Below are 27,595 nucleotides of genomic sequence, written 5' to 3'. Positions count from 1 at the left end.
GCCATAAAGCCATCAACATGTCACACCGCTAGTCACCAGCAGCTGATCAGAAAAGGCCTCTTTATACCTACTCTTTGCCTCTTGCCAGTCAAATCATGCCATTCAGTATCCTTACTGTAATAAAATGGGATGTTATCTGGTTAAGCAGCCTCATGTGTGGCACCTTGTCAAAGGCATTTTAAAAATCCAAATAAGCTACATCCACTGACTCTCCTTTGTCTATCTTACTTGTTATTTCCTTAAAGAGTTCCAACAGATCTGGCAGATAAAATTTCCCCTTTAGAATATCATGCTGACTTTGGCCTATTTTATCAAGCTTCTCCAAGTACTTCGAATCTTATCTTTAATAGTAGATAGCGTGTCCAATCCCTTAATAATCTTATATGTTTCAATCAGATCCCCTCTCATCCTTCTAAATTCCAGTGTATACAAGCCCAGTCGCTCCAATCTTTCAACATATGACAGTCCCGCCATTCCGGGAATTAACCTTGTGAACCTACGCTGCAGTCCCTCAATAGCAAGAATGTCCTTCCTCAAATTTGGAGACCAAAACTGCACACAATACTCCAGGTGGGGTCTTACCAGAGCCCTGTACAACTGCAGAAGGACCTATTTACTCCTATACTGAATTCCTTTTGTTATAAAGGCCAGCATGCCATTAGCTTTCTTCACTGCCTGCTGTACCTGCATGCTTGCTTTCATTGATTGATGTACAAGAACACCTAGATCTCGTTATACTTCCCCTTTTCCTAACTTGACTCCATTTAGATAGTAATCTGCCTTCCTGTTCTTGCCACCAAAGTGGATAACCTCACATTTATCCACATTAAACTGCATCTGCCACACATTTGCCCGCTCATCCAACCTGTCCATAACATCCTCCTGACATTTCACACTGCCACCCAGCTTTGTGTCATCGGCAAATTTGTTAATGTTACTTTTAATCCCTTCATCTAAATCATTAATGTGTATTGTAAACAGCTGTAGTCCCAGCACCAAACCTTGCGGTACCCCACTGGTCACAGCCTGCCATTACGAAAGGGACCCGTTAATCGCTACTCTTTGCTTCCTGTCAGCCAGCCAATTTTCAATCCATGTCAGTACTCTGCCCTCAATACCATATGCCCTAATTTTGCCCACTAATCTCCTATGTGGGACTTTATCAAAAGCTTTTAGGAAGTCCAGGTACACTACATCCACTGGCTTTCCCTTATCCATTTTCATAGTTACATCCTCAAAAAACTCCAGAAGATTAGTCAAGCATGATTTTCCCTTCATAAATCCATGCTGACTTGGACTGCTCCGTCTACTGCTATCCAAATGTGTCGTAATTTCCTCTTTTATAATTGATTCCAGCATCTTTCCCACCACTGACATCAGGCTAACTGGTCTTTAATTCCCTGTTTTCTCTCTCCCTCCTTTCTTGAAAAGTGGGACAACATTAGTCAGCAGGAACTGTTCCTGAATCTATAGAACATTGGAAACTGATTACCAATGCGTCCATGATTTCTAGAGCCACCTTTTTAAGTACCCTGGGATGCAGACCATTAGGTCCCAGGGACTTATCAGCCTTCAGACTCAACAGTCTATCCAACACCGTTTCTTGCCTAATATAAATTTCCTTCAGTTCACCCTTTACCCTAGTTCCTTTGGCCACTATTACATCTGGGAGATTGTTTGTGTCTTCCCTAGTGAAGACAGATCCAAAGTACCTGTTCAACTCATCTGCCATTTCCTTGTTCCCCATAATAAATTCACCCATTTCTGTCTTCAGTGGCCCAATTATCCTCCTTTATATTCTTGGCTAGTTTACCTTCATACCTCATTTTTTTCTTGGCATATTGCCTTTTTTGTTATCTTCTGTTGCTCTTTAAAAGATTCCCAGTCCTTCAGTTTCCCGCTCATCTTTGCTATGTTATACTTTTTTATTTTTATACTGCCCTTTACTTCCCTCATCAGCCACAGCCGCCCCTTACTCCCTTTAGGATCTTTCTTCCTCTTTGGAATGAACCGATCCTGCACCTTGTGCATTATTCCCAGAAATACCTGCCATTGTTGTTCCACTGTCTTCCCTGCTCGGGTATTGTTCCATTGAACTTTGGCCAGCTCCTCCCTCATAGCTCCATAGTTCCCTTTGTTCAACTGTAATAATGACACATCCAATTTTCCCTTCTCCTTCTCAAATTGTAGGTTAAAACATATCATATTATGGTCACTACCTCCTAATGGTTCCTTTACCTCGAGGTCCCTGATCAAATCCAGTTCATTGCACAACACTAAATCTAGAATTGCCTTCTCCCTGGTAGGCTCCAGTACAAGCTGTTCTAAGAATCCATCTTGGAGGCATTCCACAAACTCCTTTTCTTGGGGTCTAGTACCATTCTGATTCTCCCAGTCTACTTGCATGTTGAAATCCCCCATGACAATTGTATCATTACCTTTGCAACATGCCAATTTTAACTCTTCATTCAACTTACACCCTACATCCAGACTGGAATGCGTAGGAGTAAGTGAGTGGGGGAAGTTTAAAGGGGTGTTGCATACTGGAATGCATGGGGTAAGTGAGTGGGGGAAGTTTAAAGGAGTGTTGTATAATATAATGCATGGGGTAAGTGAATGGGGTAAGTTTAAAGGGGTGTTGCAAACTGGAATGCATGGGGTAAGTGAGTGGGGGAAGTTTAAAGGGGGTGTTGTATAATAGAATGCATAGGGATAAGTGAGTGGGGGAAGTTTAAAGGGGTGTGCTGGACTAGTTTGTTTTTACACTAAGGTTGGTCTCTGGAACATGCTGCCAGGTCTCTAGCGAAAGCTGATATGATACTGGTGTTCAAGAGGATTTCACACAGACACGTCAACATGCAGGTAACGGAGGTGTGTCAAATAATGAACACGAGAAAGTGCAGATGCTGGAAATCTAAAGCAACACACACACAAAATCTTGGAGGAACTCAGCAGGTTATGCAGCATCTATGGAAACGAATAGGTAGATGATGTTTTGGGCTGCGACCCTTCTTCAGGATTCAGAAGGAAGAGGGAAGGTGCCTGAATAAAAAGGTGGGGGGAGAGGAAGAAGGCTAGCTGGGTGATAGGTGAAGCCGGTTGCGTGGGAAAAGGGCTGGAGAAGAAGAAATCTGGTAGGGAAGAGAGTGGACCATAAGAGAAAAGGAGGAGCGAAGGGACCCATGGGGAAGTAATGAGTAGCAAGGAGGAGGAGGTGAGGGGGTTATTTGTTTACCAGAAAGGGAAATCAATGTTCATGCCATCAGGTTGAAGGCTACCCAGACAGAATATAAAGTGTTGTTCCTCCACACTGAGGGAGGCCTTTTCTTGGCACTAGGGAATTGGAATTAAAATGTTTGGCCACCGTGAAGTCCCGCTTGTTGTGGATGGTGCAGAGTTGCTTGATGAAGCGGTCCCCCAATTTATTATGGGTCTCACCAATGTAGAGAAGGCCACATCAGGAGCACTGGATTCTAGTGGAGGACTACACCTCGTATATAGGTAGAAAGGAATAGTTTGACTTGACAGCTTAGTTAGCATAGACATCATGGGCCAAAAGCCCTTTTCCTCAGCTGTACTGTTGTCTAAAAGGCTAGCCAGGGAGAAATCGGGTCTCCTTAAAGATCAATTTGTTTGTCCAAGTGGAACCATGAAAATGAGCAAGTTCATAAATGAATACTCTGAGAGGATGTGGACAGTAAAGTTCAAGAGAACCACAGAGGCATGAGAGAGGAGCTTGCCACAGCTGATTGGAAGGGGCACTACCACAGATGATGGTCGAGCAGTAATGGCAGGTGTTTCTGTGAGTAATTTGCAAGACACAGTACCTGTATTGGTTCATCTCAAAAAAGAGGCATTCCAAAGGAGTATGTGGCAACCATAGATGACAAAGGAAGTCAAAAGCAGGATAAAAGGAAAAGAGGGGGCATATAATGTAGTTGGTGGAAAGCTGGGGGATTGGGAAACATTTAAAAGAAGAAAAATAACAGAAGACAACTAGAAAAAGCAATAAGGAGAGAAAAGATGAAATATGGAAGTAAGATAGCCAATAATGTAAGATGATATCAGAAGTTTTTGATGAAAGATACAGAGAAAGAGGCAAGAGTGGATATTGAATCATTGGAAAATTATGTTGGAGAGGTAGTATTGGGGAACAAAAAAAATGGCAGACAAACTGAAAACGTATTTTGCATCACATCAATGTAGAAACTATAAGCTGCATGCCAGAAGTTTGAGCATGTCAAAGCAGAAGAGTGCGCAGTTGCAATTAATAAGGAGAAGCTTCTTGGGAAGCTGAAAGTAGACAAGCAACCAAGACCAAATAGACTACACCCAGGGTTTTGAAGGAGGTAGCTGAAGAGACTGTGGACGCAGTAGTACAGATCATTCAAGAATCACTAGATTCTGGAATAGTTCTGGTGGAAAGGAAAAATGTAAATGTCTCTCCACCCTTTAAAAAAGACAGGAATTTTTAGGCTGAGGAGGTTTGGGTGGCTGGAGACACATGGTAAAATAGGCCAAAGTCAACATGGTTTCCTTAATGGGAAATTTTGCCAGCCAAATCTGTTGGAATTCTTTGAGGAAATAACAGGCCGGATAGACCAAGGAGAGTCAGCAAATGTAGTTTACTTGGATTTCCAGAAGGCCTGTGACAAGCTGCCACACATTAGGCTGCTAAACAAGATAAGAGCCCATGGTATTATAGGAAAGGTACTAACACAGACAGAAGATTGGGTGACTGCCAGGAGGCAAAGAATGGAAATAAAGGGGGTCTTTTCAGATTGGCTGCTAATGAATAATAGTGTTCTGCAGGGGTCGGTATTGGATTGGCTATTTTTCCTGTTAGATGTTAATGATCTAGATAACAAGTTGATGGCTTTGTGGCAAATTCTGTGGATGATACTAAGATAAGTGGAAGGTCAGGTAGTTCTGAGGAAGCAGGGAGTTTGCAGAAGGACCATAGATTAGGAGACAAGGAAAAAGAGTGACAGATGTCATGCAGTCTGGGAAGTATGGTCATGTACTTCAGAAAGGAAAACAAGCATAGAGTCTTCTCTAAACAGGAAGCAGATCCAGATATCAGACATTGAAAACACAAATGAATCTGCAGATGCTGGAGATAAATAAAAACACAAAATGCTGGCAGAACTCAGCAAGCCAGACAGCATCTATGGGAGGAGGTAGTGACGACCCCTCCCATAGATGCTGTCTGGCCTGCTGAGTTCTGCTAGCATTTTGTGTTTTTTTTAATCAGACATTGGAGTCTTCCTGCAGGATTCCCTAAATGTTAACATGCAGGTTGAGTCAGTAACGAGGAAGGCAAATGCAATGCTAGCATTCATTTTGAGAGGACTAAAATATAAAAGTCAGGATATCATGCTGAGGCTTTATAAAGCATTGATCAGACCATATTTGGAGTACAGTGAGCCGTTTTGGGCCCCTTATCTAAGAAAGGTTGTGTTGCCATTGGAAAGGTTCCAGAGGATCCCAGGAATGATCCCAGGAACAAAAAGGTTATTATATGAGAAGCATTTGGGGCTGTACTCACTGGAGTTTAGAAGAATGAGGGAGGATCTCATTGAAACCTGTTGAATAATAAAGGGGCTAGATGGAGTGGATGTGAAAAAGATGTTTCAATTATTAGCAGTCTAGCCTCAGAAGAACATCTATTTAGAAAAGATGAGAAGGAATTTCTTTTGCCAGAAGGTGACAGATCTGTGGAATTCATTGCTACAGATGGCTGTGGAGGCCAAGTCATTGGATATGTTTAAAGCAGAGGTTGATAGGTTCTTAATTAGTAAGGGCATCAAAGGTTACAGGAAGAAGGCAGGAGAATGGGGTTGAGAGGGATAATAAATTGGCCATGATGGAATGTGGAACAGACTCAATGGGCTGAATGGCATATTTCTGCAAGGGTTATGGGCAGTAGGCAGGAGAATGAGGTTGAGGAAAAATAATTATGCCATGATTGAATAGCCTAATGGGCTCAATGGGCCTAATGACCTAATTCTACTCTTTTGTCTTGTGGCTTAATGGTCTTGTGGAATAAAAAGCGATATCTTGGTACCCATTAACATTTGGAGATTTTGAAACATTTTAACTGTGGGTAAACACCCACATGACTAAGTGTAACCTGGATAGTTGTGGGAGGTGATTGCTAGTGCCCTGGGTAAAATTCTTGTAATCTTTTTAGCCACAGTCAAGTTAGTGATAATTGGAGGATAGCTCATCTGCTTTTATAAGCCGATGAATAGACAATAGACAGTAGGTGCAGGAGTAGGCCATTCGGTCCTTCTAGCCAGCACCACCATTCACTGTGATCATGGCTGATCATACACAATCAGTACCCTGTTCCTGCCCTCTCCCCATATCCCTTGACCCCGCTATCTATAAGAGCTCTATCTAACTCGCTCTTGAATGCATTCAGAGACTTGGCCTCCACTGCCTTCTGGGGCAGAGCATTCCACATACCCACCACTCTCTGGGTGAAAAAGTTTTTCTGCATCTGTTCTAAATGGCCTACCCCTTATTCTTAAACTGTGGCCTCTAGTTCTGGACTCACCCATCAGCGGGAACATGCTTCCTGCCTCCAATGTGTCCAATCCCTTAATAATCTTATATGTTTCAATCAGATCCCCTCTCATCCTTCTAAATTCCAGTGTATACAAGCCTAGTCGCTCCAATCATTTAACATATGACAGTCCCACCATTCCAGGAATTAACCTTGTGAACCTACGCTGCACTCCCTCAATAGCAAGAGTGTCCGTGCTCAAATTTGGAGACCAAATCTGCACACAATACTCCAGGTATGGTCTCACCAGGGCCCTGTACAGCTGCAGAAGGACCTCTTTACTCCTATACTCAGTTCCTCTTGTTATAAAAGCCAGCATGCCATTAGCTTTCTTCACTGCCTGCTGTACCTGCATGCTTGCTTTCATTGACTGATGTACAAGAACACCTAGATCTCGTTGTACTTCCCCTTTTCCTAACCTGACTCCATTTAGATAGTAATCTGCCTTCCTGTTCTTGCCACCAAAGTGGATAACCTCACATTTATCCACATTAAACTGCATCTGCCATACATTTGCCCACTCACCCAACCTGTCCAAGTCACCCTGCATTCTCATAACATCCTCCTGACATTTCACACTGCCACCCAGCTTTGTGTCATCGGCAAATTTGTTAATGTTACTTTTAATCCCTTCATCTAAATCATTAATGTATATTGTAAACAGCTGCGGTCCCAGCACCAAACCTTGCGGTACCCCATTGGTCACAGCCTGCCATTCCGAAAGGGACTCGTTAATCACTACTCTTTGTTTCCTGTCAGCCAGCCAATTTTCAATCCATGTCAGTACTCTGCCCCCAAAACCATGTGCCCTAATTTTGCCCACTAATCTCCTATGTGGGACTTTATCAAAAGCTTTCTGGAAGTCCAGGTACACTACATCCACTGGCTTTCCCTTATCCATTTTCATAGTTACATCCTCAAAAAAACTCCAGAAGATTAGTCAAGCATGATTTTCCCTTCATAAGTCCATGCTGACTCAGACTGATCCTTCTACTGCTATCCAAATGTGTGGTAATTTCCTCTTTTATAATTGACTCCAGCATCTTTCCCACCACTGACGTCAGGCTAACCGGTCTATAATTCCCTGTTTTCCCTCTCCCTCCTTTCTTGAAAAGTGGGACAACATTAGCCACCCTCCAATCAGCAGGAACTGTTCCTAATCTATAGAACATTGGAAAATGATTACCAATGCGTCCACGATTTCTAGAGCCACCTCTTTAAGTACACTGGGATGCAGACCATCAGGTCCCGGGGACTTATCAGCCTTCAGACTCAACAGTCTATCCAAAACTGTTTCTTGCCTAATATAAATTTCCTTCAGTTCACCCTTTACCCTAGTTCCTTTGGCCACTATTACATCTGGGAGATTGTTTGTGTCTTCCCTAGTGAAGACAGATCCAAAGTACCTGTTCAACTCATCTGCCATTTCTTTGTTCCCCATAATAAATTCACCCGTTTCTGTCTTCAATGGCCCAATTTTGGTCTTAACTATTTTTTTGCTATTCACATACCTAAAGAAGCTTTTACTATCTTCCTTTATATTCTTGGCTAGTTTACCCTCGTACCTCATTTTTTCTTGGCGTATTGCCTTTTTTGTTATCTTCTGTTGCTCTTTAAAAGCTTCCCAGTCCTCCAGTTTCCCACTCATCTTTGCTATGTTATACTTCTCTTTTATTTTTATACTGCCCTTTACTTCCCTCGTCAGCCACGGCCGCCCCTTCCTCCCTTTAGGATCTTTCTTCCTCTTTGGAATGAACCGATCCTGCACCTTCTGCATTATTCCCAGAAATACCTGCCATTTTTGTTCCACTGTCTTCCCTGCTCGGGTATTGTTCCATTGAACTTTGGCCAGCTCCTCCCTCATAGCTCCATAGTTCCCTTTGTTCAACTGTAATACTGACACATCCGATTTTCCCTTCTCAAATTGTAGGTCAAAACATATCATATTATGGTCACTACCTCCTAATGGTTCCTTTACCTCAAGGTCCCTGATCAAATCTGGTTCATTGCACAACACTAAATCTAGAATTGCCTTCTCCCTGGTAGACTCCAGTACAAGCTGTTCCAAGAATCCATCTCGGAGGCACTCCACAAATTCCCTTTCTTGGGGTCCAGTACCATTCTGATTCTCCCAGTCTACCTGCATGTTGAAATCCCCCATGACAATTGTATCATTACCTTTGCGACATGCCAATTTTAACTCTTCATTCAACTTACACCCTACATTCAGACTGCTGTTTGGGGGCCTGTAGATAACTCCCATTAGGGTCTTTCTACACTTAGAATTTCTCAGTTCTATCCATACTGACTCTACATCCCCAGATTCTATGTCCCCCCCTCCCTCACAAGGGACTGAATATCATTCCTCACCAACAGAGCCACCCCACCCCCTCTGCCAGTCAGTCTGTCCTTTCGATAAGATGTATATCCTTGAATATTCATTTCCCAGGCCCTGTCCGCTTGAAGCCATGTCTCAGTTATTCCCATAACATCGTACTTGCCAATTTCCAACTGAGCCTCAAACTCATCTACTTTATTGCTTATACTTCGTACATTCATATATAATACAGTATCTTCTGTCCTGACAGCTTCCAAGTGGATGAACCTGTTTACGAGATACATAATATCTCTAAGCCATTGAGCATGTGTGGGTGGGACAACATCTTTGCACCTAAGAAGGACTGCACGTTTGCCCAAAAGAGAGGTGAAAGACAATGTATGACGCTTCGTCGGAGTTAAATGCATGTCAGCTTCTCCCGAAGTACGGAAAAGAGCAATCAGAGGGTTAGGTTCCAAATAGTAATTAAGTATGTGAGATAAGGTTAAGAAAAATCTCTCCAGAATTTATCCAAGCTAGGACAAGCCCAATACATATGAATAGGAGAGGCCTCGGCCCCTTTACTTTTATCACAACAGGGACTAATATCAGGATAGGACCGCGACAATTTAGTTTTAGACATTAGAGCCCTGTGTACCACCTTGAACTGTAAAAGGCAGTGGTGAGCACATAGAGAAGTTGAATTAACTGACTTGAGAATTGAATCCTAAACCTCATCGGACAAAGAAAAATTTAAATCATGCTCCCAGGCAGTTTTAATTTTGTCGAAGGGGACATGCTTCAACATCGTTAACATATCTCGAATAGTAGAAATTAAACCTTTACCCAATGGATTCATATGAAGAAACAAATCCACAACATTTTTAATGGGTACCTCAGAAAAGTTAAAGGGTTAATAAAATGTCTAATTTGGAGATATCTAAAGAAACGAGTGTTAGATAGGCCAAACTTTACAGACAATTTTCAAAAGTTGCAAAGTGCTTATCTAGGAAAAGATCTTCAAAACACCTAATGCCCTTTCTGTGCCAGTCTAGAAATGTTAAATCCTGCATAGAAGCCTGAAAAAAATGATTATGTAGAATAGGACTAGAGAGAGAAAACCCGAGAAGCCCACTGTGTTTTCTGAACTGAGCCCATATTCTCAGAGTGTGTCTGATCACCAGATTAACAATTGATTTAGGCAAATGGCAAGGAAGTGCAGGTCCAAGAAGTGCAGAGATGGAGAGATTCTTATTAGAGTTCAACTCCATTGCCACCCATACTGGGCAGTCAGACTGATTATAAAAGTAAGACCAAAAGGCAAGAGAATGTATGTTGGCTGCCCAGTAAAATCAGCTTTATTTAGTCTGGGAAGTTTGCCCTTCCATAGATAGGATGAAATATTAGAAACTAACGAATCAAAAAAAGCTTTAGAAATAAAAGTTGGTAAAGATTGAAATAAGTATAAAAATTTAGGAAGAATAAACATTTTAACAACATTAGTTTGACCTATCAAAGACATAGACAAGGGTGACCATTGTGCTAAGCTCTGTTTTATATGATTTAAAAGATTAGTGAAATTTTCTCCAAAACCCAACAGTTTCAAAAATTATTACTTATTATTGAAGGGAATGGCTGTAATTAGATTATGCTTCTCCAAGTGCTTGTAAATCCTATCATTAAGATCTTCAAAAATTTGTCTACCAGTGAAGTAAGACTCAATGGTTAAAATGTCTACTCAAGAGGTATGACTGCTATCAATTTGCGTAATTGTGCAATGTATCTGTAAATGTAGGTAGAACAATGTTGTAACAAATTGCCCTATTCTACAGACTGATTTATTAATTTTGTAGTGGAACCCACAATAACTGTGGGGGCTGGCCCTGAACCGCTTGTAGATGGTGCCAATGCGACAGTTGCAGCAGTATGCACAGCAGCTAATGGAAAACCTGAACCAATTGTTTCCTGGGAAAGTGATCTTATTGGAGAACAGGAGCTGACAAAAATTTCTGCTCCAAATGAAACCGTCACTGTTATCAATCGGTTCAAGATCATTCCATCCCGATTTGTGAGGAAGAGACCAATTACCTGCATAGTGAGCCATCCGCCATTGAATACCACTGTTCGGGTGCCATATGCCTTGGATGTACAGTGTAAGTATTTGATTTGTAAATTGTATATTTAAAATGCTATGAATCTAAACTGTCAATTTGATTTATGAAATAATACTGTTTACACATGATTGCTGTAAGTAGGTTTATTCTGAAAGTATGGTAAAATGTATTAAACTTAAATACAGGTTTCCCCCGCACTCCGAAGGTAGAGCGTTCCTATGAAACCGTTTGTAATCCAAAATGTTGTAAAGCGACGAAGCAATTACCATTAATTTATATGGGAAAAATTTTGAGTGTTCCCAGACCCAAAAAAAACCTACCAAATCAAAGCAAATAACACATAAAACCTAAAATAACACTAACATATAGTAAAAGCAGGAATGATGTGATAAATTTACACACTATATAAAGTAGAAATACTGTAGGTACGGTGTAGTTTCACTTATCAAATTTGGGAAGGCAGCGAGCCAAAATTGATTTGGAGAAAAAAAATTGACACATACACGCATACATACGCACATGCACACGCACATACACGCATTCGCAAACAAATGCCCGCACGAGGCTTCACGGTCATTGTAGTCTTTCTCGATGTAAACACATGTATAAAGTGGGCATCTTTTTTTTGTAAAAGCGAAAATCCTCTTTGGTTAGCGAAAACAGGTATTAATGTAAGTCTTTCGTAACAAGTTGTCGCAAGTTGTCGTAAATCGAACGTTTGATTTGATAAATCGAACATGGAAAGCCTGTAGTAGAATTTTATATTGGTTTTTGAGGGACTGAAATTTTCCAGCTTGTTTTTTTTTTCAGCAGCAAAGAAAAATGAGGGGTAACGCTAACAGTAAGCAGAAAAGAAATAGTAAATAAAGTTGAAGAGAAGCATGGTTAGAGAATAATCTTGTTACCAAACTGAATCATCTGGCAGTAGAATCCTCGAAGGCAATGATGTAGTGGAGGCAAGATCAATTACAATTTTTAGATATGGACCATGTTGCAAGGCAAGTGTGTGTGTGTATGTATGTTATAATATATCATAGAATGTTACAGAACAAGAAGGCTGTCTGCTGTACTGTTCCCAGTGCATTTGAATGAGGTCATCTGGTAACATGGCAGGATTATGAATTATAGACAAAAAACTTTGAATTAATTGAGCCTCAAACATACTCTTTTATTCTATTTTCCACAAATACTGTGTTCTGCATCTCTCCCTTTGTCTTTCTTTATTTACATCTGTTTCAACAAGTCAGCTGCATTTAACAATCTTCTCCACCATGTCAGCCAGTGCCAGCACCTTCTATAACATTCTGTTTCTCTTGGTTTTCTACCCTCCCACAGGCTTACCCTTTTGCTTTCTCCATTACTTTCTTTTCTACAACCTAAAGCATCCATGTTCTCTAACTTTCAAAGGTCATCTGCCTGAAATATTAACTGTTTCTCTGTCTGCCTTGACATGTTGAGTGTGTCCAGTTTTGTTATTGCCTTGATGTAATTATCTGGTCCATATGCAAATAGTTGATCATGGAAAGGAGTGTTTTGAATGTGAAGTCTGTAGAATGATCTTTCCATCAGCATGAAAGTCAGATAAATTTGTAAGCTGCTTTAGTACAACACAGCTAGTCAGAGTAAAGTTTACACTGTTCAGCAATGTGTATTTACATACAGTTGCAAGAAAAAGCTTGTGACCCCTTTGCAATTACCTGGTTTTCTGCAATAGTTATTCATAAATGGATGATCTTCATCAAAGTTGCAATAATTGACAAACACAGTTTGTCTGAACTAATAACACACAAACAATTGTACTTTTCATGTCTTTATGGAACACATTGTTTAATCATTCACAGTCCACATGAGGAAATGTATGTGACTCCTTGTATTTAATAACTGGTAGAACAGATCCTTTTCTGGTTGCCTGGCAGTGACTAGTGTTGTTCCGTAGAGGTTAGTGTTGTGACCACTTAGTTTTATGCTGTATATCAATGATTTTAATGATGGAATCGATGGCTTTATTGTCAAGTTTGCAGATGATACGAAGATTGGTGAGGGATAGGTAGTGCTGAGGAAACAGGCTGCAGAAGGACTTGGGCAGATTGGGAGAATGAGCAAGAGAGTGGTAAATGAAATAGTGTTGGAAAATGCATGGTCATGCTTTGGTAGTAGAAATAAATGTGCACATTTATCATAAATAATACAGCACTAAAAGAGCTTTTAGACGCTAATGGTTCATTCCGATCGCGGCATTTTACTTGCAGTTTGCAGATGCTTGCATTCAGCTCATAACCTTCCCAATCATCTCTTCTCCATCTAATTATCCAAATGCCACTTAGAGTTTGTAATTGTACCTTCCTCTAGCAGTTCATTCCTGGAACCTACAATATTCTGTGTAAAGACGTTGCCTCAGGTCTCTTTTAAATCTATCCTCTCCATTTTATGTTTTTTATTTTCTAGTTTTGGATTCCCTGACCTCAGGAGAAGGCTGTGACCATCCGCTTTATCCATACCCCACATTATTTTATTAGATTCCCAGAGGTCACCCTTCAGATCCTATGATCTATGATCCAGAGAGCGTAAAGGTCCACTGCGGCCAGCCTCTCCTTATAATTGAGGCCCACTAATCTAGGCAGCATCCTTGTAAATTTCTTCTGCACCTTCTCCACCTTGATGATGTCTTTTTCCAATAATAAGGTGATCAAAACTATATAATACCAGTTCTTAGTAGGAACCAATAGATGGAGGAAATAGACATGAATTGGAAACACAACCTAATTCACATTTTTTTTTTACCTGATTTTTGTCCCGATAAATGCTAACTATTTCTCTCCATTGACTACTGAGTTCCTCCAGCTTTGTATATGTTGCTTGCAAGCTGGTCAGTTAGTAAACTATTGTCAGCATTAATTTGAAAGTTGGCTTCATTCTATTAATATGATGCATTTCCTTAATCTTCCATTTTCTTGCCTATTCTGTTTTGTCATCTGAGAATTTGTTTCAACAAATGCCTATATCTTTGTAAAGAGCATATCTTATGTAATATATTCAATGTGTCTGTATTTCAGATTTGTGATTGTATAGGTAACCAACATATTCTCAATATAAACCTTATGGGTTCTAAAAGGCATGATTATGAGATTTTATAATTCATAATGAAACACCCTGGTTTCCTTGGCTGCGTAAGTCTATGGAAGACACTTTCAAGTCCCACCAAATTCGTGAGATTGAGATGGGTCATCCCACCCCAAGTCCCGTTTTGTATGGATGCTGTGTAATTTGCCACCCTCTTATAAATCAGCGCCACGAAATAACAGACAGTACACTGCATACAATTAATGGAATTATATTCATAGATCTCAACTAAATGGTTAGTAAAGAATAACAAAAAGAAATGGGCCCATTTTAATTAAACAGGCAAATGTGCACAAGTTGGAGCTCATCTTTAACTTCTCTGTCACCTACATGCTGGGCTCTTGGTCACCACCTTCAGAATGTCACTCTCAATCCATCTAGAACAAAAGGGTCTCCCACTGGATTGTATGCTACAACCAGTTCTCCCCAGCGTCTTCTCTCTCCATCTCCCACCAAACAAAAGCCCAAGACCAACCTTATTTTCCCTCACCAAGAAAACCTCCCACTAATTGGATGGCATACATTCCACATCACCCCTTATCTTGAACAATAACCCAAACAGGCTGAAAGCAGAACAGAGCTACTAAATGAAATACCTACAGCATAACAGTAAAGATGTGAACCAGGGCATTACAATAAGAACATAAGAAATAAGAGTAGGAGTAAGCCATCTGGCCTGTTGAGCCTGCTCCACCAGCAATAAGATCATGTCTGATCTGACCATGGACTTGTCCCCACCTACCTGGCTTTTTTGCATAATCGTTAATCCTCTACTATTCAAAAATCTATCCAACCTTGTCTTAAATATATTTACTAAGGTCGCTTCCACTGCTTCATTGGGCAGATTCACCACTCTTTGGGAAAAGCAGTTCTTCCTCATCTGTCTTAAATTTACTCCCCTGAATCTTGTGGCTATGTCCCTTAGTTCTAGTCTCACCTACCAGTGGAAACAACTTTCCTGTCTCTATCTTACCTATCCCTTTCATAATTTTATATGTTTCTATAAGATCTCTTCTCATTATTCTGAATTCCAGTGAGTACAGTCCCAGGCAACTCAATTTTTCCTCATAGTCTAACCTTCTCATCTCTGGAATCAACCTGGTGAATCTCCCCTGTACCACCTCCAAAGCCAGTATATCCTTCCTTAAATAAGATCAGAACTGCACACAGTACTCTAAATGCAGCAATTACAAACTTCCAGCATCTGCAAAATGTCTTGTGTTTAGGAAGTTGCTGGGCTCTTTTCGAATTATAAATATATGCTTTCTTGGTACAAAATGAAATGTATTTTGTAATGGTGAGAGATTGAAAAGAGGTGATATACCCTTCTGGCATTTCAGGCCAAATTCACATTTTCTTCATTATATTCTACCTGTCTTGTTTTTGTCCATATCTTGGGTGCTTCTGCATCCTCCCCCAACTCTCTTCCACTTGTTTTTAAATTTAGATATATTACACCTCATCATCTCATCCAAATCATTCATATTGGTTGTTAACAGATGGCTGTGTTCCTTGTGGTATGTTAAGTCACAGCCTTCACAATTTTAGTTTTCCAATAAGCAGTCCACTCCTAATTATCTTCAAACCTGTATGTTGTGTGACTTTTTATGTGAATCTTATTGAAGGGCCTTACTGAAGGTCCAACTATACTGAATCCATTGTTTGGCCCTTACTAATTTTTCTAGTTAAAATCTCAAAATAACTTCTAACAGATCTATCAAACATTAATTTACTTTCATAGAACCATGTTGAATCTGCGTAATCCTGCTATTGTTATCTAAATATCCTTCTAAGTACCTCTTAATAGATTGCACCATTTTTTATCTGCTATTAAATTTGGACTAACTGTGATAGAGTAACCATGTTTAATTCTCCTTTTTCTATTTGCTGCCTTGCAATTTACAGGAATGCCTTATGAAACAATGGTATGCTAATTGATGCACTGTTTGTTGTCATCTTAAATGAAATGGCACCCATTTAAAATATTGAAATGCATTTCTCATGCAGGGATTGCAATGGTTGTCCTTTCACCTGTTCACTTCCCATTATCTAGAGACCCAAACATTCCTTCTAGCTAAAGTAGCAATTCACTTATACTTCTACCCCAGCATGATGCTGTAAATTTGGTCCTCAAAATATGTACTCTCCTACACTGGACACATTGGGTAACTGTTTTGTGGAAGACCTCAATTAATTGTTTTCTGTTCCCAATCTGAGCTTTTTTTTGTGGTCTTCTACACTCTTAATATGAGAAATAACACCTCCTCTGCCTCTTGGGTCTATGGGCAGCATTCTGAAGTAGATAACAAATTTAACAGTTCAGAATCAGAATCAAGTTTGTTATCACCGGCATGTGTTGTGAAATTTGTTAACTTAGCAGTAGCAGAAAGATGCAATACATGATATAGAAGAAAAAATAAAGAAGTAAATCAATTACAGTATACATATTGAATAGATTAGAAATCATGCAAGGAACAGAAATAATGTATATTAAAAAAGTGGGGTAGAGTCCAAGGGTCTATTTAGGATTTGGATGACAAAGGGGAAGAAGCTGTTCCTTAATCGCTGAGTGTGTGGCTTCAGGCTTCAGTATCACCTGCCTGATGGTAACAGTGAGAAAAGGGTTGGAGGTTCTTTAGTAATGGACAGTTTCAGGTGAACCACCTCCTCTGAATCAGAGCAAAGCAGTTTTACTGCAAGTCATCCATCTCTAATATTGATCATTTTTCTCTCTCCACTAGCATAGCTATTTCCAGCACTTCTGCATTTTATACCTTTTTATTTTCTTAAGCAAGGTGGCATCATTGGCCACTTATCAACTCAGCCCATCAGAGATCCCTATTTCCTGTCCATCAAGTTCTCATCCATTGCACAATGTAAAACGTGTCTCCCTTTCTCAGTTCTGATGAAGGGTCTCAAACATGAAGGGGAGGGGGAGGAGAAAATCCGAAATGATAGGAGAAGACAGGAGGGGGTGGGGTGAAGCTAAAAGCTGGAAAGGTGATTGGCAAAGGGATACAGAGCTGGAGAAGGGAAAGGATCATGGGATGGGAGGCCTAGGGAGAAAGAAAGGGAGAGGGGAGCACCAGAGGGAGATGGAAAACAGGCAAAGATTGATGGGCAGAGAGTGAAAAACAGGAGGGGGGAAATAAATAAATCAGGGATGGGGTAAGAAGGGGAGTAGGGGCATTAATGGAAGTTAATGCCCTCAAGTTGGAGGCTACCCAGACGGAATATAAGATGTTGTACCTCCAACCTGAGTGTGGCTTCAACTTGACAGTAAAGGAGGCCATGGATAGACATATCAGAACGGGAATGGGACGTGGAATTAAAATGTGTGGCCAGTGAGAGATCCTGTTTTCTGTGGTGGGCAGAGCGTAGGTGTTCAGCGAAATGGTCTCCCAGTCTGCGTCAGGTCTCACCAATATTTAAAAGGCCACACCGGGAGCACCGGACACAGTATATCACACCAGTCGACTCACAGGTGAAGTATCGCCTCATCTGGAAGGACTGTCTGAGGCCCTGAATGGTGGTGAGGGAGGAAGGGTAAGGGCAGGTGTAGCACTTGTTCTGCTTACAAGGATTAAGTGCCAGGAGGGAGATCGGTGGGAGGTGGCGGAAGTTATGGAGAATTATACGTTGAACCCAGAGGCTGGTGGAGTGGTACATGAGGACAAGGGGAACCCTATCCCGAGTGGGGTGGCGGGCAGATGGGGTGAGAGCAGATGTGTGTGAAATGGGAGAGATGCGTTTGAGAGCAGAGTTGATGGTGGAGGAAGGGAAGCTCCTTTCTTTAAAAAAGGAAGACATCTCCTTCGTCCTGGAATGAAAAGCCTCATCCTGAGAGCAGATGCAGATGGAGGAATTGCAAGAAGGGGATGGCATTTTTGCAAGAGACAGGGTGTGAAGAGGAATAGTCCAGGTAGCTGTGAGAGTTTGTAGGCTTATAGTAGATATCAGTAGATAAGCTGGTTCCCGAGATGGAGACAGAAAGATCAAGAAAGGAGAGGGAGGTGTTGGAAATGGACCAGGTAAATTTGAGGGCAGGGTGAAAGTTGGAGGCAAAGTTAATGAAGTCAATGCGTTCAGAAGGAGTGAGGTTGGAATTGGAGTGGTGAAGTCGAGACCGTTGATGTCCCATCGGCAGTTAGCAATAAAGAGATCCAGAGCAGGCAGAAGACCAGAGCGGGGTGTCCATGAGGAGGAGGAGGGTTGAAGACGGGAGAAGGGTTCATTGGTGGGGGTGGGAGAGTCCTTGCCAAAGAAGTAGACTCGAAGACACAGCCGGCAGAAGAAGAGTTCAGTGTCATGGCATACGCGGAACTCGCTGAGGTGTGGGCGAAAGGGGACAAAGGTGAGGCTCTTTCTGAGGACAGAGTGCTCTGCCTCAGAGTTGAAAGTCTGAGGGGATGGTAAAGACCCGGCATGGATGAGAGCAGGGATTAGAGGGGGGAGGCTGGTGGTATCGATGGAGAGGGGAGGGTTGGGGTGAGAGGAAGATGGAGCCTCTGAGGGTCCAGGAGTTGACGGTGGGATCTGAGAGGGAGGGGATTGCAGAGTGGTGGTGGGGGAAGGGGAGATGGGAGTCACAATTGCAGCACATGAAGACCCGGCCTGGAGTTCAAGGCTGGAGTTGCAGTTGGAGGCTGCGCAATTGCATTGAAGGTGTCCATGGTTCACCTTTGAAGGTGAACCCGCATTGATGGTGCTGGAATCCGGGTTTTGAATATGCCCTGGGTTGCCGGGACAGCCGAGATAGCAATCTCCTTGCTTTTATATTCTATTCCCCTTGAAATAAATGCCAATATTGCAACAAGTCCTGCTGTCTCAACTTTATAAGAGGTGTTGGTATTCAAGCACTGGCACACCTGTTGAGCATTAGGGTTACCTGGAGCTGGACCTCTTGTAACTTCCAAATTTTGTAGAAAATTCTACAAAAGTGGTGGATACTGCCCAGTCCATCATGGGTAAATCTTCCCAACTATTGAACACATCTACATGAAAACTGTATTTATGTTATTGTACTATTATATTTGTTATTTATAGAACATAGAAATCTACAGCATATTACAGGCCCTTCGGCCCACAATGTTGTCCCAATTATGTAGCCTACTCTAGAGACTGCCTAGAATTTTCCCAGCACATAACCCTCTTTTTCTAATTTCCAGGTACCTATCTAAGAGGCTCTCAAAAGACCCTATTTTATCCACTTCCACCACCGCTGCTGGCAGTGCATTCCACACACCCATCACTCTCAGTGTGAAAAACTTAGCTCTGACATCCCCTCAGTACCTATTTCTAAGCATCTTAAAACTATGTCCCCTTGTGTTAGCCGTTTAGGCCCTAGGGAAAAGCCTATGGCTATTCACACGATCAGTGCCCCTCATAATCTTGTGCAAATATAAATATTTTTAATTTCTTTGTTATTTATTTATTTATTTTTGCATTTGCAAGTTCTGTTGTTGTCTAGTTGATTGACCTAGTTGGACAGTCTTCCATTCATTCTAATATTGTTATTATTCTATAGATTTATAGAGTATGCCCACAAGAAAATGAATCTCAGGGTTGTACATGGTGACATTTATGTACTTTGATAGTAAAATTTACTTTAAACCCATTTAACTGCAGTTGCCCCATATCTTTTTTGTCCATGTACCTGTCCTAATGTTTGAGCTAAATTCCATCTGCCATTCCTTTACCCACTTTCCTATTGGAAAAAATATTATGTTATAAGCTTAACCAATCTTCTTCATTGTCCACGTCAAAGTTATCATCTGCGAAGTTGCTAATTACACCGCCTATATTCTGATATAAAGCATATATATGTGACAAACAACAGGACACCAATCCCTGTAGCATACTCTTGGTCACAGACCAAGACCAATATGAAAAGCAACCATGCACTATTGTTCTTTGCTTCCAGCTCAAAGTCAATTTTGTAGCCAGTTTCCAAGTTCACACTAGATTCTATGTGTTCTCGCTTTCCGGATCAGCATGTCTTGTGGGTTTTGTCAAAGGTCTTGCTGAAGTCCATGTGACATCTACTACCCGCCTTTGTCGGTCACTTCTTGAAAAATACTAAATCAAATTTGTGAGTCATGATTTTCCATGACTATCCGTAATCTGTCCTTGCCTTCCCAGATGTAAATAAATCCTCTCAGAATTCGCTTTAGTGACTTGTCACACTACAGATGTAAATGGCTTGTTCTTAGAGCCCTTCGTAAATATGGTCATAGAGTTATACACCATTGAAACGGGCCCTTCCCTGCCAGCCAAGGTGCCATTTCAATTTGCCTGCATCTGCACCACATGACTGTAAATTCTTGTAGTCAATGAACTTGAAATATTATAATTATATCCATCTTTTGGCAGCTTGTTCCATATTACCTTTTGCCCTCTGTGTGGAAAAACTTGCCTCTAATGGTCTGTTTAAAACTGCCTTATCACATCTTTAACTTATGCCTTCCATAATTTAACAAACATCTCTGTAAGGTCATCCATCAGTCTTAGCTTATCTAGTCTCTCCTTATAACTCAAGGTTTTGGCAGCATCCTCATGTAACTAAGACAATAAATAAAATAATGAGACAGCATACACTATCCTCCAGAATTTGGATTCTTGCTTTTGGAATATGTATTAATGATAACAGTGAAGGAATTTGCGGATATGACATTATGGTTTGACAGTGAGGAATAAAACTTTAGATAGCAGAATGGTATTGATCTTGTAGTTTGGACAGCAAAATAGCAACCAGAATTAAATTGAGAAGTTGAGGTATTGGTTTGAGGGAGGTGTAACAAAGCAAAGGAATTGCACAGCAATGAGAGGATATCAGCTGGTGTGGAGTGGCGGAAGGACCTTGGAATATGTGTTTTGTGGTGTCTTTGTGGTGGCGTGTTGGGGAGGCAGCATTAAGAAGAGGGACGCCTCACGTCTTAATAAGCTGGTAAGGAAGGCGGGCTCTGTCGTGGGCAAAGTACTGGAGAGTATAACATCGGTAGCAGAGTGAAGGGCGCTGAGTAGGCTACGGTCAATTATGGAAAACCCTGAACATCCTCTACATAGCACCATCCAGAGACAGAGAAGCAGTTTCAGCGACAGGTTGCTATCGATGCAATGCTCCTCAGACAGGATGAAGAGATCAATACTCCCCAATGCCATTCGGCTTTACAATTCAACCGCCAGGAGTAAGATATGTTAAAGTGCCGGGGTTAGGACTCAATGTATTTAAGTAAACTACTTAAGAACTTTTTAAAAGCTATTATTAATGCTTTTTGAGAGAGTGATTTAGATGCATATCATATTTTTACTGAGTTAAGTATTGTATGTAATTAGTTTTGCTACAATAAGTGTATGGGACATTGGAAAAAAAAATGTTGAATTTCCCCATGGGGATGAATAAAGTATCTATCTATCTATCTATCTATCTTTAAGGATCCTTTAGTATTGTGGGACAATGTTCTTTATTTATTGAGGCTTAGAATGTGAGTGGTGTGAGAAGGTTAAATCAAAAGTATAAGTAATAACACGAAGATCACTGTTGAGTACTGAATACAATACTGGGCATTATCTTTCAAGATAGATGTAAAGATTCAGAGATTATTGAGGACTTTGTCAGGTTTGGAAAATATTAGCAGGAAAGGTGATATAAGCTAGAGTTTTCTTTACAATAGAGTAGACTGACAAGAGATTTATTTAAGGTGTGTAGAATTATTTGGGGTCCAGATAGAGTAAATGGCTGTTTTTTACAGAAATTTTAAAAATCTGCAGAAATTGATTTAAAGTAATTGGTGGAAACAAATTGAAGTGAATATTTGATAAAATAAGCATTTTATAATAAATGTATATAGAGTGATTATATTGAAAAAACAAGTGCTTTTGGCTTGCAAGGCAATTGGTTAGTGAACAGTTCTCAGGAATGGAACTATTGGTGTAAACTGGGACTGCCTGTACATTTAATGGCAATGTTCTCTGGAACACTGAAATGCCAACTCCTCCTATAATTTGAGTGAAATTGTAATTATGCATCCAGATAAGGCCCATAATTTTAACTGTTGAGTAAATAATGCAGGGCGTGTTAATTACAACAGTCAACATACTATGATTTGTTCCAGATGCACCTGAAGTAACTATGATGGGGTACGATGGAAACTGGTTTGTTGGAAGGAAAAATGTGCAACTTAAATGTAAAGCTGATGCAAACCCATCACCTTCTGCATACATATGGAGCAGGTATATGTGACTAATTTTCAAATGATACTATGAAACATTGGGTACAAATGTAACTGAGCAGTAACTAGAGATTTATGTTTAACAGATGCCTGTAACTTATGAGTGACCTTGATGAGTGAGTTAGAATTCATGCCTGAGCATTTTTAATGTTCTCCTCACTGTGATGAAAGAGCTTTCTTTCTGTCACCATGTTAACAGTCTGATAGCTTGTAGCTTCATAACAGCAACAAATTGGATTTATGAATTAAAAACAAAAACACATTTCTATAGTTAGGATGTGAAGTTTACTGATAATAAAAAAAGTCCAGATCTGAATAAATATGTAGCAACAATCAAAGATGATGTGTGCAGAACTTTAAAGCTAATGAAGTACAGTTACTGATGATACAAGAAAACTGCCAGGCAAGATGCTTTTGTTGTGACAACATTAGATACTTCTGTATTAATAATTTTTTTTTTAAATTACATAAATTTGGGAATGAGTACTTTGGATTCTACTGAAATCATAAATTAATACAGCCTCTGAATCTTCCAGTTAAAGAATCAGTTCACATGTAACTTCTCTGGTTTAAAATATTATTATAATGACAATTCGTTGCTGAAGTGGGATGATAGCCAATTCTTCCAGGTACTTTTCCTGTTCCTTGCAATTGAAATCTCAGGAAGTTCATCCTCATAACCCATTAACCCTTGTTTTACCATAGCCTGGCACAATTGACTATTTGCTTCATCAATACTAGCTCTTGGAGTAGTTCCACTGGGTACGATACCAATTAATTTGCTCTGCCATCCTAATTCTAACGTTCATCTACACTGTAGATAAGTTACAATAGCCTGTTAACCTACCAACCAGCATGTGTTAGCAAACTAGAAGGAAACTGAAGTACTAGGGCAAATCCACAGAATCACAGGGAGAGCATACAAACTCACTCCATACAGAGCATCAGAGTCCAGAATTGAACCTGGTTGCTGGAGATTTGAGGCATGTAGGCCCTGTGAGTTTATGCCACTGTGCTGAATTTATGAATCTTTCTTACTTCATTAAGTATGGATAGAGAGGATATTGGAAGTATGTTTCTTTCCTATCATTCTGAAGTATATGACAAAATATAATTGGTTTTCTTCTTTCTCATCGTCTATCTATAAAAATTTAGTTTGGAATTTTTATATGAAATTCTTGAAATATAAAATTATTCAAATTTGCCATAAAAAATTTCAAACCAGATGATGCTGTACCTGGCCCTAGGTACAGATCACTGCAGTATAGCACTTGGTACAGACTTCCTGTCTGAAATTTTCTCATCCACTACTACCCACTGTCTCCCATCTCCAAGACCATAAGGCATAGGAGCAGAATTAGGCCATTTTGCACATAAAGTCTGCTTTGCCATTCCATCTGCCTGATTTATTATCCCTTTCAACCTCATTCCCCGGCCTTCTTCCTTTAATCTTTGACCACCTGATTAATCAAGAACCTATCAATCTCTGCTTCGATATACCTAATGACCTGGCCTCGACAGCTGTCTTTGGCAATGAATTTCACAGATTTACCACCCTCTGGCTAAAGAAATTCCTCCTCATTTGTGTTCCAAAGGGACGTCCTTCTATTCTGAAGCTGTGCCCTTTGGTCCTAGACTCCCCTACTATAGAAAACGTTATCTCCACATCCACTCTTTCTAGGCCTTTCAATAATTGATATCTTCCAGTGAAATCCTGCCATCATTCTTCTAAACCCAGAAACATCAAACATTCATCATATGTTAATCCTTTCATTCCTGGGAAAATTCTTGTGAATGCCGTCTGGACTCTGTCCAAGCCAACTATGGACCCAGAAAATCTCAAATTAGATGTGTGAGACATTATTCCTCCTTAGATAACTGACTCCTAACCTTTCTCTGCCTTTCCAAGCAAACATAAATCCTGTCCATCTTCTCCCATTGATGTAGAGATTCACTGGCCTGTATTTCCAGTCTTATTTATTCTACTGTTTTGAAATAGAGGATAGCCTTCTCCATCGTGAATACAAATTAGGTATTTATTTAGTATCCCATTCATTTCCTCAGCCTCTATGCAGATTACCCATTTTCCTTAATACCTCGTATAGGATCTTCCTTGATCCTACTTGGGTCTTATCCGATATCCTCTATAAACCTCAAAGGGTCTAAACTTCCTCATGCAATAAAAATGCTGTTGTTATACCTATCCAGCAACTCCCCTTGATAAACTGCATGTTTTCAGTTGATGCTTTTGATACTACTCAACTGTGATATTATTGTTAATCTTTTTCAAAGTGTAATAAAGTAAGTGCACTTAACATATATACATTTTAGGTACATGAAAATATCATACATAGCAAGTCTCGGAGGGGCTTGAAGTTAACTCCACTATTTATTTAATTGTGTGCTTTCACAAATCTGAAAGATTTGGCATATTCACAAGAACATTTCCCTTTTACTTTGCCACATTAGAAGAGGATGTTACATTACCACATTGTTAAAGCTCCAAAAACCAATATGTTTATATCAGCTTTTTTCAGTTATTTTACATGTATGCGTTGAGCCACCCCAGATTGTGCACATTTAGTGCAGGAAATTACAGGAGGAGGTGAGGATATTTCTCCACCTGTGAAAAATTTTAAATATTGTATTTATGCAATAAAAGTTAATGTTCCAGTGCAAGATTCTGCTTTCAGCAGAACTTTATTTGTTGATGGGAAAACAAGCAACTATCATTCCACGTGGTCAGTCCTTGCTTTTTGATGGCTTCATTAGTGATAGAGGTAATAAGACAGAGGCTAAGGGATGGAACATTTGTGCTTTGGACCCGACAGCTGATGACCTGACCCCAGTGATAGAGCAATTAAAATCCAGGCTCATTAGAGTAGTTCAAGAATTTCAAAATATATTCTGGTAAAGGTTTGCATAAATTTAAGAAAAAAAATCTAAAATGTGCATTTGTGCAGCAGAAGGTTTTATACATCAGCATCATGATCAGCACAGTCATAATGGACCGAAAGGCCTGTTCCTGTGCAGGACTGTTTTATGGTCTTAAATTACCAGACACAGAAATAATGGGTGGATTAGTTTTTGTGCAAATTAGCATGTGAACGACAGAATTTTATTGAGTTCAGGTTTGTGTAAAGAAGAAGATGAGAGGCTAAATGGGAGACCTTTGGGATAACAAAGAAACAGGATACAGGATCCAGCAGCAGACGTGCTCGGGTAGATTCAGTTAGTGTAAAGCAGTGCAACTAGGTAGTCTCAGTGATGAGTTGTTTTGTAGTTTGGGGCACATCTGTCATATAGGAAACTAGAATTGTCAATGTTCTTCCTATTACCTAGATGGGGGAATTTCCACTTACCTAGTATTGAATATCAGACGAGTAGTATGACAAATCAGGTTGAAGGAAATTGCCCCTGGTATAGTAGGGTGTTACAGTCCAGAGGGTTTGATGACAATGTGGGGAGAATAGTTTTCAGGGAAAGTCTGCAGGGAAAAGATTGCTCTGTGAACTTTACCTTAAACAGCTGTGTCGAGTCATCAGCCGGGTCCATCAGTCTCCAGACGTTTCAGCCCCTAACCTGGAATGTCCTCGGGATAGTGGGACAGCAGAAGGTGATCAGTCTTTAACCCCCGACAGTCAGACATCCAGCTCCTATTGTCCCTGCACAGCCAAAGCCAATTGGACGCTCTCTCTGCTGCTTGGGCCATGGCTCTCTTCCTGGTTCTCACTTGTATCCCTAAAGCTGCCGTTATCTTCCAGCATGACTTGGCGGGAAATCCTCTTGCCCCCACTTTGACAGGGAAGTTCCACATCTGCCAGCCTTGCCATCTGCAGTCCGCCACCAGGTCTTCATAGCTTGCAAGCTTCCTCTTGTGGACCTCTTGGCATCGGGTCTCCCATGATACTGTTAGCTCTATCACCACGAGCTTCTTTGCACTCTGACAATAATAGAATGTCTGGTCGAAGTGTGGTCTTTACCATTGGTGGAAACACCAGCTTCTTTCCAAGATCGACCTTCATCTCCCAGTCCTTTGCCATGCTCAGGATACCGTCTCTACGCTTGTTTGTTGCTGCAGCATGTTCCCCGGTCCTGATGAAGTTGATGAAGTTTGGTTGGCTGTCCTTTTTGTGGTCCTTTTCCCTCACTGTCTTCAAAGTGTGGGCGAGTGCTCTCAAAACCTGGTCGTGTCTCCATCTGTACCGTCCCTGGGAAAGGGCAACCTGGCATGAAGAAAGAATATGCTCTAGGTTGGCTGGTTCCTGGCACAGATGGCACATTGGGTCTTCTGTTACTCCCCAGTTCCACAGGTTTGTTGGAGTTGGTAATACATCATACACAGCAACAGTAAGAACTGGAGTTGGAAAAGTGTATATTTCCGTATGTCACCCCATGTCGATACTCTCTGTTCTGCTTCCCACTTTGTCGAGGTCCCTTGACTCCCCATCTCCACTGCTCGTACATATCTAGCCACCTCTTCTTTCTTACTTATCTCCTGCTGAACCATGTGCCATCTGTCCTTAGGGTTGGCCTCCCTCCACCTGGTTGTTGACTCAAATCCCAGGCCTTGTCTGCCCTTACACACTATTCCGACAACGTCTTTGTGGCGAAATCGCCACTCTGCTTCTTCTACCGCCTCTGCCGCCTTCCATTTGCTCCCTGTCTGTATCTCGACTCCTGCTTCACTGACCTTATCGTCCTTGGTGTCTTTGAGGGTCATGATGAGGCGTGCTTTCCCTGCCTTAAATTCCTCCTCAACCAAGGAGAGGGGCAACTGGAGCCTGGCTGACTTGCTGTGTAGCCCTGTTGAAGAGAAGCACTGCGGTACTCCTAACCACCTTCTCAGATACTGGTTAATCTTCCTCTCCATGCCCTCAATCGTTGACAGGGTGATGTCATACAGCATCATTGCCCACATTAGTCTGGGTGGGAGCCCACATTGGAAGATCCATGCTAGTACTTGATAAGCTGAATTCCCTTTTATGTTATGGGAAATACAGAAATACATAGAAGAATTAAACCAACCAAGGCTTGTCCTGTCCAGTTGAAACATAGAAAACCTACAGTACAATACAAGCCCTTCGACCCACAAAGCTGTGCCGAACATGTCCTTATCTTAGAAATTACCTAGGGTTACCCATATTTTTCTAAGCTTCATGTACCTATCCAGGAGATTTTAAAAGACCCTATCGTATCCGCCTCCACCACTGTTGCCAGCAGCCCATTCCATGCACTCACC

At 40.9% G+C, this 27,595-nt stretch overlaps 1 protein-coding gene across 2 annotated transcripts in view; it reads left to right on the top strand.

Annotated features, from left to right (window-relative positions):
- Positions 1–27,595, top strand: part of nectin3b (nectin cell adhesion molecule 3b) — a 170,292-nt gene that overhangs the window by 112,986 nt on the left and 29,711 nt on the right. The window contains exons 3-4 of one of the 2 annotated variants that reach the window (XM_073043164.1): positions 10,742–11,041; positions 22,237–22,354. In XM_073043164.1, coding sequence (XP_072899265.1) covers positions 10,742–11,041; positions 22,237–22,354 — 418 coding nt within the window. The remainder of the gene's footprint in view (positions 1–10,741; positions 11,042–22,236; positions 22,355–27,595) is intronic. The other variant, XM_073043165.1, reaches the window with a different exon arrangement.

Source organism: Hemitrygon akajei, chromosome 4, assembly GCF_048418815.1.
Source record: "Hemitrygon akajei chromosome 4, sHemAka1.3, whole genome shotgun sequence".
NCBI lineage: Eukaryota > Metazoa > Chordata > Chondrichthyes > Myliobatiformes > Dasyatidae > Hemitrygon > Hemitrygon akajei.
The sequence above is the reverse complement of the archived record's forward strand: the minus strand, read 5'-3'. Positions and strand labels throughout refer to the sequence as shown.